We start from the raw sequence: 19,211 nt of genomic DNA, 5'->3' as shown, positions 1-19,211 counted from the left end.
AAGATATTGAAAGGATAAAAAATGCCTGCTGCTTGTTAGTTGTACTGATCAGATTAGAAAATGGTTGTTTTTAACCTCACTGTATTGATTGTAAGTGTTTGGTACATTGAATTTCTTTGACTAATAGGCAGTGGTGTTATGATAATGTCACTGGATAAGTACTGCACAAGCTCAGGTTAATGCTCTTGGGGTGTGAGTTCAAATCCCACCATGGCAACCGATGGAATTTAAATTCAATTAGTAAATCTGGAAGTAAAATTTAGTCTGTTGATGTCCGTGAAACCATCATTAATTGTTATAAAAATTCAACTAGTTCACTAATGTCCTTGAAGGAAATCTGCTGTCCTTACCTAATCTGATCCACAATATTAAAACCCAGTCCAACACTGGCATCTCCATTTTATGATCCACAATATAGTTGACTCTTAAATGTCATTTGAAGTGGCCTACTAAATTACTACAAAATTAGTAAAAAGGATGAAGCTGAATGAGTCATTCTGTATTTAGTTAGGTTCTGGACATGACAACAGAAAATCCAACCTTCTTAACTCTGCAAAGCCCTCGTTAGTAAAATCTGGAAATCCATGCTAAAATTGGAGAACTGTTCCACAGAGTAGTCAAGCAGTAGCCTTACATTGCTAATAGTTATACTCAAGGAATCATATCTTATGTCTCGGATACCACTGCCAGCAGAAGCGGTGGCCCAATAGCCTGTAGTCGAGAGAGTTGCCCTGAGAGTCCTTACATTGACCCTGGACCCCTTGAATTCTCATGAATTAGGACTAAGGGCAAGAACGTCATGGGCAATGAAGCCTTCTGCTGGTAATCACTTATCACCCAGTCTCAGCTGGTGAATTTGTATTCCTCCATGCTGAACATAACATGGAAGCAGTACCCAGTTTTGAAAAATCTGGAATTAATACTCTAATGAGGACCATGAAACCATTTTTATTAACCTCACTAGAGTTCTCACATTTAAAACAGATGAGGAATGTTGAATCTGTGGACTTCTTTACAGCAGAGGCTGTGTCATTAAGTATGTTGAAGGCTGAGATGGACAGATTTTTAATCAGTTCGGCAAACAGTGGGGTTATGTGCATACAGCAAGAAAATGGAGTTGAGAATTATTAGATGAGCCATGGTTTGATTGAGTGATGGAGCAGACTTGATAGGCCTAAATGACTTCTATTTCCATGTTTTATGACCATTTAGAGTGCTGTTAAAAAGGGTTCACATGATCTCATCACAGTGTCACTGAAGGAAAGGTGATATAATTCCAAGTCAGGATGTTGCCTAGCATGGAGCTGAACTTTTAGGTGCTGCCCTTGTTTGTCTGAGTGGAACAGTTTACAGGTTTTGAAAGCACTGTTTAGGTGCACTCAAATAAAACAGAATAAAAATGGGAAGTCCTTGCTAAAATTCTACAAAACTGTATTGAGACCATACCTCAAACACTGAACAGTTTTGATCCCCTTATTTAAGGAAAGATGTACTGTCATTCAGGGCAGTCCAGAGAACGTTGCCCGAGTTGATTCTGGGTATGGATAGACTGTCTCATGAGGAAGGATAGATTGGATTGAGTCTGTACTCATTGGAGTGTAGAAGAATGAGAGAAGATCTGATTGAAGTATGCAGCATTCTTAGGAGTCATCAAAGGGTAGATTCTGAGAGATTTGTTTCCCCTCGAGAATGTAGAACCAGATGGCATGATCTCAGAGCAAGGCACCATTCATTTAAGACAGATAAGGAAGAAGTAAGCTGTGGAGTCTAGATTATTAAGATGGACAAATTTTTAAATCAAAGAGAATCGAGCGTTATGGGGAAAAGGCAGGAAAGTAGAGTGTAAAGAAAACCTATCTTCCCACTATTTCTTGTTTGTTCGGAAGTAAGGAAAATTCCCATTGTTAACTTCTGTCTTGATGTATGCATGAAGTATGGGTATGATATGAACTTTCGAAAATGTGTTGCTGGTTAAAGCACAGCAGGTCAGGCAGCATCCAAGGAATAAGAAATTCGACGTTTCAGGCATAAGCCCTTTATCAGGAATGAGGAGAGGGTGCCAGGTAGGCTAAGATAAAAGGTAGGGAGGAGGGACTTGGGGGAGGAGCGATGGAGATGTGATAGGTGGAAGGAGGTCAAGGTGAGGGTGATAGGCCGGAGTGGGGTGGGGGCGGAGAGGTTAGGAAGAAGATTGCAGGTTAGGAGGGTGGTGCTGAGTTGAGGGAACCGACTGAGACAAGGTGGGGGGAGGGGAAATGAGGAAACTGGAGAAATCTGAGTTCATCCCTTGTGGTTGGAGGGTTCCCAGGCGGAAGATGAGGCGCTCTTCCTCCAACCGTCGTGTTGTTATGTCTTGCCGGTGGAGGAATCCAAGGACCTGCATGTCCTCGGTGGAGTGGGAGGGGGAGTTGAAGTGTTGAGCCACGGGGTGGTTGGGTTGGTTGGTCCGGGCGTCCCTGAGGTGTTCTCTGAAGCGTTCCGCAAGTAGGCGGCCCGTCTCCCCAATGTAGAGGAGGCCACATCGGGTGCAGCGGATGCAATAGATGATGTGTGTGGCGGTACAGGTGAACTTGTGGCGGATATGGAAGGATCCCTTGGGGCCTTGGAGGGAAGTGAGGGAGGAGGTGTGGGCGCAAGTTTTACATTTCCTGCGGTTGCAGGGGAAGGTGCCGGGAGTGGAGGTTGGGTTGGTGGGGGGTGTGGACCTGACGAGGGAGTCACGAAGGGAGTGGTCTTTGCGGAGCGTTGATAGGGGAGGGGAGGGAAATAGATCCCTGGTGGTGGGGTCCGTTTGGAGGTGGCGGAAATGACGGCGGATGATACGTTGTATACGGAGGTTGGTAGGGTGGTAGGTGAGAACCAGTGGGGTTCTGTCTTGGTGGCGGTTGGAGGAGCGGGGCTCAAGGGCGGAGGAGCGGGAAGTGGAGGAGATGCAGTGGAGGGCATCGTCAATCACGTTTGGGGGGAATCTGCGGTCCTTGCAGTAGGAGGCCATCTGGGCTGTGCGGTGTTTGAACTGGTCCTCCTGGGAGCAGATGCGGCGGAGACGAAGGAATTGGGAATATGGGATGGAGTTTTTACAGGGGGCAGGGTGGGAGGAGGTGTAGTCCAGATAGCTGTGGGAGTCAGTCGGTTTATAGTAGATGTCTGTGTTGAGTCGGTCGCCTGAGATAGAAATAGAAAGGTCTAGGAAGGGGAGGGAGGAGTCTGAGACAGTCCAGGTGAATTTGAGGTCGGGATGGAAGGTGTTAGTAAAGTTGATGAACTGTTCAACCTCCTCGTGGGAGCACGAGGCAGCACCGATACAGTCATCGATGTAGCGGAGGAAAAGGTGGGGGGTGGTGCCAGTGTAGTTGCGGAAGATGGACTGTTCCACATATCCTACGAAGAGACAGGCATAGCTGGGGCCCATGCGGGTGCCCATGGCAACTCCTTTAGTTTGGAGGAAGTGGGAGGATTGAAAAGAGAAGTTATTCAGGGTGAGGACCAGTTCAGTCAGTCGGAGGAGGGTGTCAGTGGAAGGGTACTGGTTGGTGCGGCGGGAAAGGAAGAAGCGGAGGGCTTTGAGTCCTTCGTGATGGGGGATGGAGGTGTACAGGGACTGGATATCCATCGTGAAAATAAGGCGTTGGGGACCGGGGAAAAGAAAATCCTGGAGGGTTAGTTAATGGCCTCTCTCTATCTGGAAAACTTCAAAATCATATTGAGATGTTTGCTTTGTTTTTTTTAAAAAAAGAAAATGCTATGACACTTTCTGGAGAATTTATTTTGGTGAACTGCATGACACTCAGATTATTTCATTTTAAATATACCATTAACTGCTTTGCGAAATACCTAATATGGCAACCTGTTGCACTGATGCACAGAATAAACCTTTTTTAAGGGATTGGATAAGGATAAAAGAAGGATTTATAAACATATGAGAAGTTGGGATGTACATCCTGTTTTCTTAACAAGTTTGTCATTTTAGGATTACGTTATTGAATGTTGGCATTGATGGACATTACTCTTTCACTTCTAGGATTAGTCTCAAAATAGAGTTCAAGCTCACGTATTATGATCTCCACTGTAGTAATCCTCTGCTAAATGAATTTGCTATTTTCCATGTCTAATGGGTTTGTGACACCAAACTAATAATAACTTTAGTTATAATAATTAAATTATTGTAATAATTATTCTAGTAATTAGTCATCATTATTAGGTTCAAATTAGAAATGCCTGTCAGAGAACCTTCAGGAAATGGAAACTGGCATGCTCCATCTTGTCTGAAGAATGTGAAATTTTTAACTTAGCTTTTTTTTTCACTAAAGTTAAATATATTTACTAGCAGTTTTATAATTTCAAGATAAATAGATGTTTTTTCAACACTTGTTACAATCCTTCCCCCTTATGAGTTAAATTTGTTTTGATGTAATGAAATAAGGCTGCTTCAGAATCCTGTTTTACTCTTTTTAATTTTCATATTTTGCAAAATTAGCTTCTGTCTAATAGTTCATATTAAATTTTCCTTCAAAATCTGAAAAGAAACTGAACTGTCTCCTACCTCTGCTTAACTTTATAATTAGCAAGTTCCATAGCAGAAAGATCATTTGTATCAGTGGTAAATTGAATTCCCCCACCAACTCTTAAAGCTTAATGCTTAGTATTCATGTAAAACACAACAAAGTAAATAATTTAATTGTACTTCATTGGAATTTAAACTGTATAGATCATTTTGTAAAATAGACCATTGTGGCTAAAACTGATTACTTGTGAGAACCATGTGAAATGCAATAGTAAAATGAAGTCGCAGCTGCAGACAATATGTTTTGTGCTATTTAATTCCTTAAGATTAGATTCGCTTTTTATTTACAATGTTGATCAGTAATGAAATTACATATGTCTGGTCTGTTTACAGTGGATCTCCTGGGACTTTTGAAATGGCGATCAAACACAAATTTACTACAGCAGAACTTGAGACAACTGATGAAGGTGGATGGAGAAGAGGTTGTTAAGGTATTGGCTTCCACTTGAAACTATTGTACAAATTTATCGAAGTCTGAAAAAGGCATGTGGGGATCCATGAAAGTAAATCTAACAGGAAGCTATTTCTAAGATTACTAAGGCCATCCATTACACTTGCAGAAGATCTTTAATTAAGGTGTCAAACTTGGCTTTTTCTTTTATTCTTGTTGTCATTCAATGGTTATTGAAGGGAATCCTGAGGGATAGGATTTGCATGTCTTTGGAAAGGCAAGGACTGATTAGGGATAGTCAGTGTGGCTTTGTTCATGGGAAATTGTGTCTCGCTAACGAGTTTGAAGAAATAACAAATAGGATTGATGAGGGCAGAGTGGTGAATGCGATCTCTCTGGATGTCATTAAGGTATTTGACAGGTTTCATCATGATGGATTGGTTCGCAGGTTAGATCACAGAATACAAGGAGAACTAGCCATTTGGAAATAGAACTCGCTTGAAGGTAGAAGACAGGGTGGGGGGTGAAGTGTTGCTTTTCAAACTGGAGGCCTGTGACCAATGGTGTGCTACAAGGATCAGAGCTGAGTCCACCGCTTTTTGTCAGTTTTTTAAATGATTTGCACGTGAACATAGGGAAAGTTAGTAAATTGCAGATGAGACCGAAATTGGTGTCTCACTCTCGCTCTCGCTCTTTCCCTCTCTCTCGCATGCTGTCTCTTGCTCGGTCACGATCTCGCGCTCGCTCTCTCTTTCATTTGCTCATCTCTCATTCACGCGCATTTTCTCGTTCATGCACACTCAACAAAGAACAAAGATATAAGCAGTTTGATCACTGAAAAGAAGGCTTCTGAAGACTCATGGTGACATCTAGGCATGAAAATAAGCTGGTATTTACAGGTAGAATACTGCAACCATCTAAGTGATAAGAGACTGCAAAGATCCTTTTCACACAGATACCATTAGAAGCTTGCATAAGGCAACACTTAGGAAGGTGAGAAATGAAACATGTTCCTTACTGGTAAACCTTTAATGAGGGTCCCTTTCAAGTTTACAAGAAAAGGAGAGTGATGAAAGGAATATTCAAGTAAGGGTATAAAATATCACAAGTTGATGAGATAATTTACAATTTCATATCTGAATCTTCATCGCATAATTATGGAGTGATGTTAAATGATACGAGAAAGTGGGAGGAATCTCTATAGAGGGTTATGTTGAGACCTTCATTTTTTAAAATCACTTTTGATTTGGAGCTGTGAACTGTGAATTGAGTGCTGCAGATGACCTTTGGAGCATCAACTTGCCTCTTGTTAGGAAAGAGGAGAACAAACAAATTAATATTTGTTTGAGGCCAGGCCTGAAAGTTAATTGCAGGTGAATTCTTCTTCAAAGTACTTTATAGACATTTCTAATCTGGAGAGGCGGCATAATGAAACAGATGGCAGATGCTAATAGTCGTCTTATAGGACATCAACCAGTTTAACAATGACAAACTAAAGTTTGAACTGTGTTTAAGTTAGAAGGATTTTGCCTGTGAAACTCCACACAGTTAACCAAGGCTGGAATCAAACCTGGGTCTCTGGCACTGAGAGGCAGCAGTGCTAACCACTGAGCCACCGTTCTGCCCAGAATACAAGACTGTTTAAATGAACTGATCTATTACATCTCATTTTTCTTTTCCTTTTGATTTATCCTTTAAATGTGTCTGTCTGTTTTTCAGTCTGTCTTTGTGAGAGTGGGGCCTAGAATCAGAAGAAGATAGGGCTTAAATCATAGACATTAATTATATTACCTTGTTGATTAACTATGCTCTGCTAAAGCTACTGGATTATTAATAAAAGTTATACAACTATTTGTCTGATATCGATTATTTTGAGTCTGGTAATGGTTATTCAAAAAGTTGGTTGGAAACATTGGGGTCAATTTTGAGGATCATTTGCATGTTTTAATTTTTCTATGAAGCAAACACAGGTATGGGGAAACTTGTGATTTGCTGTGTGTCTTTGTGTCATAACACTTACACATTTGCAAAGCATGAGGGATCCAAACTATGTAAAAATAAAACTCTCTCTCTGAGGTTTCAGAAGTATTTGGAAGTCTCAAATAATACTTTCAAAAACAAATTTTCTCACACCAAGATATCTGACTCAGTGCTTTAAGATATAGCTTTAAATGTTGATGGATATTCTATTAACTATTTTTAGGTATTCCTAGATATTTTTAGATCTTGAATAGTTAGAAATAGCATGAAATTGGATTCTAATAGTTTTAGATTTACAACTTTTGATAGATTTTAGCACAACAGTATACTTTCAATTATCAAGTATTGCTTGTTAATTTCTGTTAATAAAATTGTAATGTTAGTAAATGGTCTTATTTATTTGTTTTTCTGTGACAACTGAAATTAGCCCTATCATTAATGGTGAAGGGAGAAATTCTAGAGGGAGAAATCTTGGAATCTTAAAATATCTGAGATATTTACAGCATAGCTACACCTTAGCTTATTAAAGTTAGACTGGTTATTGAGAGGAAGGTAACATTCTCAGGCAGTTTTATTCTGCTTTGGATGGATATGTGAATCATACAAGCTCAAGACTAAGCATTTGTAGGATTGAGTGGCTTGAACTCATGGACAAAAGTTATCAAGGCAATACTCCTGATTTAAATTAGTCCTAGATTCTTTAGCTGAAGGCTTCCTATCCTTCTCCCAATTATTTATTGGATGGCAGATGTAGAGGCAGCCACGTAGTAAGCTGCCTCCCAGAAGGCTGCACTGTTGCTTTGCTGCTGACTGTATAATTATACTTCTGATATTTTTACCTGAATTTCCTCAGTATGGATGTTGTGCAATAACTGATCTTTAAAAGTTGGCAAATGTGCAATTGATTTTTCTCGGCTGCGGACTGGAGTTTCTAAGATTATACATTGACAACGGATGATCTCATGCTGTATTTCTTCATTAAGTTTCTATGTACATTGAATTGAAAATTTCCAGTATGGCAGGATTAAAATAGTGCTCGACTTTCTGGCAATGAAAATGGATCAATGGATTTTCTACATATTATCCCTGTAAACTAATTCAATAATTATTCAATTAGAAATCTCTAGAACTGTATGCTGTTTGTATATGGTTTATGCCTAAGGAATGGCCAAGATCTTGTTTTGTGTCAGGGGGACTTTGTTCTGGAGTTATAAAGAACAGTTTTTGATTCTTAAATCTGTATATAACTAATGTTTCCACATTTTGTGTAGCACTTTTTGGGTTTGTAGAGAAGAACTAATGTGACTACAAAACTTAAAGTCGATTATTTTCCGCTGCTTTATTGCCAAATGCCTCAACTAAGGGCATGCTGAAGTCCAAATGATGTTCCATTTATTTCTGTGCCTTCCCAACTTGAATTAAGGATAGTTTGCTTGAACAAACATGTCCTTATATGTCAACATTGTCATATAATTGTCAAAGTTAGAGCAGATGTGAAGCTGAAAAAGCACAGCAGGTCAGATAGGGTCTGAGGAGTACGAAAGTGAACGTTTCAGGCCGAAATCATTTGGCAGTCCTGCTGGCTGACCGGCTGTGTTTTTCCAGCTTCGCATATATTGACTCTGGCTCCCAGCATCTACAGTCCTTACTGTTTCCATAGCATAGCATAGCATTGCTCTCATAACTCTTTTATGTGTTATGATTTCTACAGAATCTGATAATTTTTAAAGAGAAGCCAGTTTCAAATTAGTAGCTGACAAAATTGTCTTGAGTTCACATTTAAAAAAAAATGGCTTTCTGTGCTCTTTGCCCATGTAAATTGAAATTCATTACCTTTGTATCTAGTTAGAATGGCTAATTTGTATCTTTGATCACACCTTCCTTTCATTTTGCAATTATTGGACCTTTTACAGCACAACTATCCACAAATTGATAAGTAAACACTTTTGTTTAGATTTTGGGGAACTTAGAGTCTTCTCAGAACTGTTAGAGCATAGAAAGAGGGCATTTGGTCTGATGTGTCTATATCAGCTCTTCAAATGAGTGATTTGTCTGCTGCCATCTCCCCAGTTTCTCCAAATAATCCAATTTCATCTTAACCGCCTCAATTGAATCTGTGTCCTCCACGTTCTCAAGCAGCATATTCCACACGTAACCCACTTCAGGAACAGCTTTCATGTATACAGTGCTTCTTTTGATAATTACTGCAAATCCATACCCATTTGTTTTTATCTTTATACTAGTGGGGACATGATTTCCCTATCTATTCTGTCAACACCCCTTGTGACCTTGAATATCTCTATCAAATCTCTGTTTTCTTTTGCAAGGAAATTTGTTCCACCTTCTCCAATCTATCTACACAACTGACGTTCCTCATCTGTGATTTTTTTTTCCCCAGACTATATGCTAAATTCACATTTCATTTCAAGTTTAACATGATCTCCTGGCTTTTGACCTTCTATCCCCCCACTACTAAATTTTAAGATGCTATTACTTTATCTATAGTTTGTAAGAAAATAGGAATGATCTAGTAGAAAATTAACTGATAATATTATGGGAGATAGCTGCAGGGGTGCTAGATTCTGGTGACTGATAAATTCATATGGTATAGCATCTGCAGTTGGAGTTTCATAAGTTTCCTCTATTTGTGGACAAGCGGGCTTTTTGTGGTGTTTAGACTTTGTGAAGTTTAGATGCACCCCCCTTTGTGGTGTTTTCACTAGTGAAGAATACAGAATTGCACTCATCTTGCTCATCTGTTCACAGAATCATAAAATCTCTACAGCGTGGAAACATGCCATTTGGTTCAACAAGTCCAAATTGACCCTCCAGAGTATCCCACCCAAACCCATTCCTCTACCCTATTACTCTTTCTTTCCTCTGACTCATGCATGTAAACTACACATCCCTGAATATTATGTGCAATTTAGCTTGACCAATTCACCTAACTTGCACATCTTTGGACTGTTGGAGGAAACCTACACAGACACAGGGAGAATATGCAAACTCCACACAGACAGTCACCCTAGTCTGGAATTGAACCCGGGTCCCTGGTGCTGTGAGGCTGCAGTACTAACTACTGAGCCACCATGCCGCCCCTCTATTGGAATCTCCTGTGCCTTTGTTTTCAATGTTTACAGTTTGCTTTGCTGATGAATCTGTTTTTTTGATAACGTTATATGTCAGGGGACGTCTGGACTTTATGGCAAAATTGTAAGCAATATGTATTGGTATGCTGCCTAATAGCTTAACACAAAATAAATCCTACAGACTAAGTCCATTAAGTCCTCTTGCTTAATATCTCCAACAATTAATAACAGTGTATTTCCTGACTATCCTGAACACCAATGCAATTTCAGAAATGGAAGATCTCCGACTGTCATGATCTTCACAGTTGAGCAAGTGCTGGAAGAATGCCGTTAAAAAGAATGCCACTGCATATTGCCTTTATCAAGTTCTTCAAAGCATATGAACACAGGAACAGAGGTGGCCTATTCAAACCACCGAAGTAAATTAGCTAAAGCTGTTTGTACTTTGCCATATGTAGCAGAGATTACAACAATCAGATTGGAAGGAATGCTAGAACAGTCCAGTAGGTGGAGAAGGCATGGCAGGTCTAAACAGCTAAATTTTATCTATTTTAATGCAAGGAACCTGACTGGCCAGATGGGTGAACTTGGAACTTTGATTATTGTTATATGATATTGTTGCAATCACCGAGACATGGTTGATGGAAGGACAGGATTGGCAGCTCAAAATTGCAGGCAATAGATATTTCACGTATTATGTGGAAGTTGTAAGACAGGTGGGGCATTGCATTATTGATAAAGGAAATCATTACTGCAGCAATGAAGGACGATATATTCTAGATCAGTTTGCAAATAAGGCTATCTGGGTAGAGCTTAGAAATTCAGGGAAATTATTTTGCTGGTATTATACTATCGGCCTCCCAACAATTATAGGGAGGTAGGTAGAGGAGTGGATATGTTGGCAAGTAATGTAGGAAAGGTGTGAGAGAAACTGGGTTATAGTTGTAGGGGATCTCAACTTTATGGATATTAACTAGGATCACCTTAATATAAAGGATTAGATGGGGTAGAATCTTTTTAGTGTATCCAGCGGAGCATTTGGTACCAGTATGTAGACAGACCGACTAGTGATGGGTCAATGCGCAACCTAATCCTAGAGAATGAAACCAGTCAAGGGGTATAAAGGTTATGGGTGAACATTTTGGGGGTAGTGACCATAACTCTTAAGTTTCAAGTCATTATGAAAAGGGATAAGGATCATGTGGAAGTTGGCCAGTTTCAATATCATTAGTCAGGATTTGGCAAACATAGATTAGAAGCGGCTACTTGCAGCAAAGTCTATTTTTGGAAAGTGGGAGTCTTTTAAAAGTGGTAATTCAAGGCCAGCATGTTCCTCTTAAGAGTGGAAGGCCAAGGGTACTAAGTTCAGAGAATCTTGGATGTTAAGAGATATTAAGATTTTTATAAAGAAAAAGAAGGAAGTATATGTCAGATGCAATGTATTAAAAACCGGGGATACCCTTCAAGAATCTAGTGTGTTGTGGATCATTGATCATAGAATCCCTACATCACAGAAGCACACCATTCAGCCGATTGAGTTCACATCAACCCTCCAAAGAACATCCTACCTAGACCCACCCCTCTAACTTACCACTGTAACCCTACATCTTCCATGGTTAATCCACTTAACCTGCGCATTTTTGGACCAAGAGGGGAAACTGGAGCACTCTTGCAGACTCTGGGAGAATGTGCAAACTCCACACACACAGTCACCTGAGGGTGGAATCGAGCCCAGATCCCTTGAGGCAGCATTGCTGACCACTGAGCTACCGTGTGAGTGGGATGCTCAAAAGAAGAAATTAGTAGTGTCAAGAGGGGCCATGAAAAATCTTTGGCAGAGAGAATCAAGGAAAACCCCAAGGCACATTATGAATATGTTGAGTGGGGATGATTAGAGGTCAAAGGGGCAACCTGTGTGTTGAGCCAGTGGATATGGGTGAGGACTTATTCACAGAAGAGAAAGGCATTGTAGCCTGAGATTCATTTGGGATCTTGAGATTCTAGAACATGTTAACATTAATAAGCAGGAGATACTAGATGTTTCGGCAGGCACAAAGGTGCACAGTCACCAGGACCTGATGTGATGAATCCAAGCCTGTTTTGGGAGGCAGAGGATGAGATTGCTGGCAGCCCGATGAAGATAATTCTTCACTGGCCATGGGTGAACTGCCAGATGATGGAAGATAGCTAATGTATTTCCTTTGTTCAAGGAGAGTGTAGGGATAGGCCAGATAATCATAGTCTGACATCAGTAGTCAGGAAATTATTGGAAGCAGTTCTGAGGGACAAAATTAATCAACACATCACAGGAATTGATCAGGGGTTGTCAGCCAGATTTGAGAGAGGGAGATCCTGTCTGACTAATTTAATTGAGCTTTTTGAAAATGTGACTGAATATATTGTTAAAGGCAGTGTAATTGATGTGGTTTATTTGGGTTTGAGTAAGATCTTTGATAAAGTACCCCATGGAAGGCTGGTCCAAAAGGTAAGAACCCATCAGATTGAAGGCAATTTGGCAAACTGGATGCAAAATTAGTTGCAAATTGAAGGCAAAGGGTGATATTGGACAGCTGCTTTGTAATTGGAAGCCTGTGACATGGTGTACCACAGGGCTAGTGCTGGGACCTTTGCTGTGTATGTGTGCATAAATTACTTGGCTATGAATGTAGAGGGGAATTAGGAAGTTAGAAGATGACACGAAAATTGTGCTGTTATTTGTAGTGAGGAGAGTAGTCTCAGGTTACAGCCTAATATTGATCAGCTGGTAAATTGGGCAGAGCAAGGACAGGTGGAATTTAATCCTGAGAAATGCAAGGTGATGCATTTTGAGAGGGATATACTAAATAAATTGTAGGTCCCTAGGGAGTACTGAGGAACAAAGCGACCTTAAATCCCTGCAGGTGTCAATATTTTTTGAGCTACCTATTTCTTTTTCTGTAATTGCTTAATAACAGTATGGTTCTTAAGTGGCTATTCTTAGCTCAGTTTTTATTAATGTTAAATAATTTACCAAATCAAAATGTGCTATAAAGGACATGTTATGCTCTTCATTTCAGTCATAGTGTTTGCTTATTTCCACATACATAATTGTATATTTTAAATCTGCCTTATAGGATTAGCAATCCTCCTGGCAGTAATAACAATTTCTCCCTGTCTATTCTATTAAAACTATTATTAACATTTCTATTAAATGGCAATAAGATTGATGCTAAATCATGTTCTAGTGGAAGTCCAAATCAGGCACGAGGAGCTAAATAATTTAGTCCTGCTTCTTTGTTCCTGTATTCCTTTCCAAAGGTCTCCCTAACCACCTCTGTTTGCAGGAGAACATTTCTAACTTTTCTAGGTTCATAACATAATCAAAGGACATTCTCCATGTGCTAAAATAACCTCCTCTATTATTTCCATAGTTTTTGTTATCCTATCTATAGTATGGGACTCATAACTCAGCGGCAAAGCCTTAAATGAAGTAACATTTTCACATAACAGTGGATAGAATTCAAAAGCAAAATTTATTTTTATGGCACACTGGATTTTTATTGAGGCAACACACTGCAGATGCTGGAAATCTGAAACCAACATGGAACACTGGAGAAGCTCAGCTGTGACAGCATCACAAAAACAGTAAAACAGTGTTAATGCTTCGAGTCTGGTAGAGCTTCTCTTCAGAAGAGCAGTAGTTCTGAAGAAGAGTCCATAAGACCATAAGTAACAGGAACAAGGGCTAGCTATTCAGTGCCTCAAGCCTGCATAATCTTCAATAGAATGATGGCTGATTCAAAGCTCCTCACGTCCCCTTTCTTGTCCATTCCCCTACTGATCATGAATCTACCTATCTTAGCCTTAAAGATTTACAAGGATCTGCCCCAAGAGCTGTCTGTGGCAAGGAGTTCCAAAGATCCTCAACCCTTTTCAGAAGAAATTTCTCCTCAACTCAGTCTTGATATCCCTTTATGTTGAGACTATGCCCTTTTGTCCTAGAATCTCCTGTGAGGGAAAACATCCTCTCAACATTTACCCTGTTAAGCCCCATATATTTCAACGAGAACGAATCTCATATATTTTCATAAAATCCCCTCTCATTCTTCTAAACTCCAATAATTAGAGTTCCAACCGGTTTCACCTTTGCTCATGTGACAAACTCTCCATACTGGGGGTCATCTTTGAACTGCCTCCCATGAAATTATATCTTCCTTTAAATAAGGGGACCAAACTGTTCACAGTACTCCAGATGTGGTTTCAGCAGCATCTTGTACGGTTGCAGTAAGACTTGCCTACTCTCACTTCTATACTTTTCCCCCTTGAAATAAGGACCAACATTCCATTAGCCTTCCTGATTACCTATGTGTTCATTTTGCGTTTCACATAGGTGTACTTATGTCCCTTTGTGTTGCAGCTTTATGCAGTTTTTCTGTTCTCCCTTTCAAAGTAAAAATTGTACATTTTCATCGCATTCATTTGCCAACTTTTTGCCTACTTATTTAACTGATCAATAACTCTCTATAAACTGTTTGGATTCCTTTCGTAACCTGTCTTTCCATCTGTTTTTGTGTCTTGTGCAAATTAGGCTACAGCATATTCGCATCCATTCTCCAAGTCAATAACCTGTATTGTAAATCATTGCTGTCCCAGCACTGATCCCTGTGGAACCCTACTGGTCACAGGTTGTCAATCTGCAAAAGAACCCTTGTACCCACTTGTTTCCTATCCTTGAGCCATTCTCTCTTTCTCCCCCCACCCCCCAACAACATTAAGGATAGAGTCCCCTTAATGCTCACATACCATCCCACCAACCTCCGAATCTAATGCATCATCCTGCCAACTACAATCAGACCCCACCACCAATAAAATATTTCCTTCTCTACTCCATCTGCTTTCCGCAGGGACCGCTCACTGCATGACACCCTCATCAACTCTATGATCCTCACCACATTCTCCACCACACCCAGTACCTTTCCCTGCAACGACAAGAGGTGTAACACGTACTCCTGCACCTGCCCTCTCACCTCCATCCAGGGCCCTAAACAGTCCTTCCAGGTCCAACAGAGATTCACCTGCATGTCATCTAACCTCATATGTTGCTCCTGATATAGTCTCCTCTGTATTGGGAAGACCAAATGCAGACATGGGGGCCAATTTGTGAAGGTGTTGGGGGGGGGGGGTGGTACGGGTGCGGAGGAGGGAGTCGGGCAACATATCTGCTTTTAGGTGCATTGGTTTGTCTAATACCACTATTACAATGGTGATTGTATGTAATTGCTCCCCTGTGTTCTTTTACTATTAATGGAATGTTTGATGCATCTTTTGTTGTTATGACTGATGCTACCATTTCCTTGTTTCCCAAAATTGTCTCCCCAGATCTTTTTTCTAACAGGCATGTGTTTACTTTGACCTCTCTCTTCCTTTACATATATTTCAAGAAACTCTTAATATCAGTGTTCATGTTTTTCACTAGTTTGCCCTTGTAGTTTATTTTCTGTAGTTTATTTTCTGTCTTACCATCTCTTTTGTTCTCCTTTGCTGGGTTCTGAATTTATTTCCAGTCTTCGGGGCTATCACTGAATGTGGCCATCTTTTATGCTTTCTCTTTCAACTAAACACTCTCGTCAACTTCCTTGGTTAGCCATGGTTGCTTTATCTCTCTTCTTGAATCCTTCCTACAGTATTTTTGTTGAGAGTCATGAATTTCCTCCTCAAATGTCTGCCACTGCTTGCTTATTGTCATTCAATTCACCCATTCCCTTCAGATAACTCTATCCTCATTTCTTTGTAATTGCGTGTATTTAAATTAAACAGTTTCTGACCCAAGTTTCTCATTTTCGAACTTTGTATCAAATTCAAAATCATACTAACCTCAAAATATTAATTTTGTTTCTCTCTCAATGGATGCTGCCAGACCTGCTGAATTTCTCCAGCATTCTCTGTTTGTTTCAAGGTACAATATGATTATTTTAAGAACCTTATCATCAACTGGTACTTTTAACAGCTTGTATCTGTGAACTCCTGTTCCCTCTGTTCCTGGCTCTTCTTTTAAAATTATATCGTTCAGTTTTTATTGCTTCTACTCAATTTTCTTTCTAAAGTTTGTCACTTCACATTTCCCCATATTGCATATTGATTGCTGTTTCAAATTTTCAGTTTCAGCAAATTTACTTTTTATAGATATCACAGTATCTGCTTTATGTTTCTTCAGATGTATAACTTTAAAACACATACTTGCTCCAAACTATTCACGGGTGTATTGGATGTTACCCCCAATGAGCTAGATTCTGCATTTCAGAAGTTAAATGTTAATCATAATTCATTTGAAAGGTTTCATGTTGATAAAGTATTTGAATATGATCCATCCAAAATAATACTTGAGCTCTAGTTTTACAGAAAGGAATTTTATAGTTCCAGGCGAGTACTTTCAGGAGAGATTTCAAACAGCAATTTATATCATTTGATCAGAGTACTGCATTGAGTATTATGACCAGAAAGGTTGTGATACTGCAGGCTTTTTCTCAACAGTTTAGTCTTCATCACGATAAATAAAACTCAATTTCCCACCATATCTGCACGACTCTATGCGTATGAGCTAATCTGCCTAGATTTAACGTTTAGCTTCTGAAATTTGGCAGTTAGTTCATTGGAGATGTAGAATGCACATCGTTTTCTCCTGTCTGCCCTAAAAGGTGAAAAATACCATGTCATTAGATTACATCTAGACTAAAATGATTTATTTTGAAGTGCATTCATTGATAGGAATAAAATTAACTATTGAATGCAAATCAATGACATTTCCGTTGTACATAATAAATTCAAACACCATTTAGAGAGTACTCTCCTGGAGAAATAGTGTGGGGCAAGAGAAGCCTGGAGAAACATTTTTGTATGCATGTATTTCTTATCCAACCTGATTTTTTAATGCGGGTGTGGAAACAGGCCCTTTGGCCCAACAAGTCCACACCGACCCGCCGAAGCGCAACCCACCCATATCCCTACATATACCCCTTACCTAATACTACGGGCAATTTAGCATGGCCAATTCACCTGACCCGCACATCTTTGGACTGTGGGAGGAAACCGGAGCACCCGGAGGAAACCCACGCAGACACGGGGAGAATGTGCAAACTCCACACAGTCAGTCGCCTGAGTCGGGAATTGAACCCAGGTCCCTGGCGCTGTGAGGCAGCAGTGCTAACCACTGCGCCACCGTGCCGCCCAAACATATATATTGGTATATGTATGTTTGGATATTGTTTTTATATATGGATGTAGTTGCTTATAATGATTCAGTTGCAAAGTCAAGCCATTTGTTGATGTAATAGAGTATTTCTGATGTCTCCAAATTGCATTGCCATCTTCCATATTTTAAAAACGAAGTGTATTCAGCAATTGGCTGGGCAACATTATGAGCACTTTACTTAAACTTGTACTTTCTGTAACAATTTCCTATCATCCTTTATTCATGATGCCATTTTTAAAAATGCTTCATACTTTACCTGTCACGATTATACTTATTATTTAATTTTTACTTCCTTAATCCTTCTAAATTTATCTCCATTATGTGATAGTATCAGCTTAATTTTTCATGTAGGTGTTGAATTGCTATCTCTGTTGACCACATTTGCCTAATGGTTACAACACAACTTCCCAGCTGCCCTTTCAGGAGATCTTCACTGTGTAACCTTTTACAGCATGTCATACAGTCGTACAGCATGGAAACAGATCCTTCGCTTCAACTAGTCTGTACCAACCATAATCCTAGGCTAAACTAGTCCCACTTGCCTGCGTCTGGCCATATCCCTCCAAGCCCTTCCTATTCATGTAATTATCCAAATGTCAAAGTTGTAACTACATCTGCATCCACCACTTCCTCTGGCATTTTATTGTGCACACAAACCATTCTCTGTGTAAAACGTTGCCCCTCATGTCCTTTTTAAAACTTTCTTCTCTCACCTTAAAAATATGCCCCCATAGTTTTGAAGGCCCTCACCTTAGGGAAGAAAACCTTGCTATCTATTCCCTTTGTGATGTTACAGACCTCAATAATTTCACCCCTTAACCTCTTATGTTACAGTGAAACAAGTCTCAGCCTATCCAGTCTATTTTTTTAGAACTCTAACCCAGCAACTTCCTGGTAAACCTAAACTGAACTCTCTCCAATTTAATAATATCTTTGGCAGAGTGCCCAGAGCTGTGCACAGTATTCCAGCAGAGACCTCACCAATGTTCTCTACAACCTCAATATGATGTCACAGCTCCTATATTCAGTGATCCGAGTAATGAAGACACATGTGCAAAATGCCTTCTTAACCATCTTGTCTACCCGAGATGCAAATTTCAAAGAATTATGTACCAGAACCCCTACGTCTCTTTTTGTTCTACAACACTACCAAGGACCATGCCATTTATCATATACGTTTGCTCTTGTTTGTTTTACTAAAATGCGATACCTCGCATTTATCCAAATTAAATTCCATCTGCCACTTGTTAGCCCATTGACCCAATTGATAAAGATCTCTTAGTAATCTTAGATAATCTTGGTTTGGAGGCGCTGGTGTTAGACTTGGGTGTACAAAGTTAAAAATCACAAAATACCAGGTTATAGTCCATGACATTTATTTGGAAGCACTAGCTTTCGCTGCACTGCTCCTTCATCAGGTGGTTGCCTTCCTGATGAAGGAGCAGCATTCTTAAAGCTAGTCCTTCCAAGTAAATCTGTGGGCTATAACCTGGTATTGTGTGATTTTTAACTTAGATAATCTTCTTCACTTTTCCACTATACCACCGATTTTAGTGCCTTTTTCAGTTTATAGCTTATAGAGTATTAAACATAACCTCAATTTTTATAGTGGTGCATGAGGTGTTTAACTAACTAGAAGCTGTTTGTTGTAATAGTATGAGGATGCATCTTTTCATGTAATTAGAACAAGTAATGTTTGAGCCAAGCAAGCACCAGATAACGATCATTTCCAACAGGAGACTCTAACCATTGCTCCTTTGACATTCAATGGGATTAGCATTTCTGAATTACCAACATTGGTTGTGTGTGTGTGTGTGAGAGAGTGTGCGCGCGAAAGAGAGATGGATGGGGACCAGAGTGTGGAGGGAGTGGAGATGGTTTCCTGTTGAACAGAAACTGGATTGTACATGTCATGTAAATCCTTTGGCCATAAAAGCATTCCTGACGTCCTGATTCCCC

At 39.8% G+C, this 19,211-nt stretch overlaps 1 protein-coding gene across 2 annotated transcripts in view; it reads left to right on the top strand.

The window, feature by feature from the left end:
* dock1 (dedicator of cytokinesis 1) overlaps window positions 1-19,211 on the top strand; it is a 594,554-nt gene that overhangs the window by 134,291 nt on the left and 441,052 nt on the right. For both annotated transcript variants that reach the window (XM_060841973.1, XM_060841974.1), the window contains exon 19: window positions 4,898-4,995. In XM_060841973.1, coding sequence (XP_060697956.1) covers window positions 4,898-4,995 — 98 coding nt within the window. The remainder of the gene's footprint in view (window positions 1-4,897; window positions 4,996-19,211) is intronic.

The sequence above is a fragment of the Hemiscyllium ocellatum genome, chromosome 22, assembly GCF_020745735.1.
Source record: "Hemiscyllium ocellatum isolate sHemOce1 chromosome 22, sHemOce1.pat.X.cur, whole genome shotgun sequence".
Classification (NCBI taxonomy): domain Eukaryota; kingdom Metazoa; phylum Chordata; class Chondrichthyes; order Orectolobiformes; family Hemiscylliidae; genus Hemiscyllium; species Hemiscyllium ocellatum.
The sequence above is the reverse complement of the archived record's forward strand: the minus strand, read 5'-3'. Positions and strand labels throughout refer to the sequence as shown.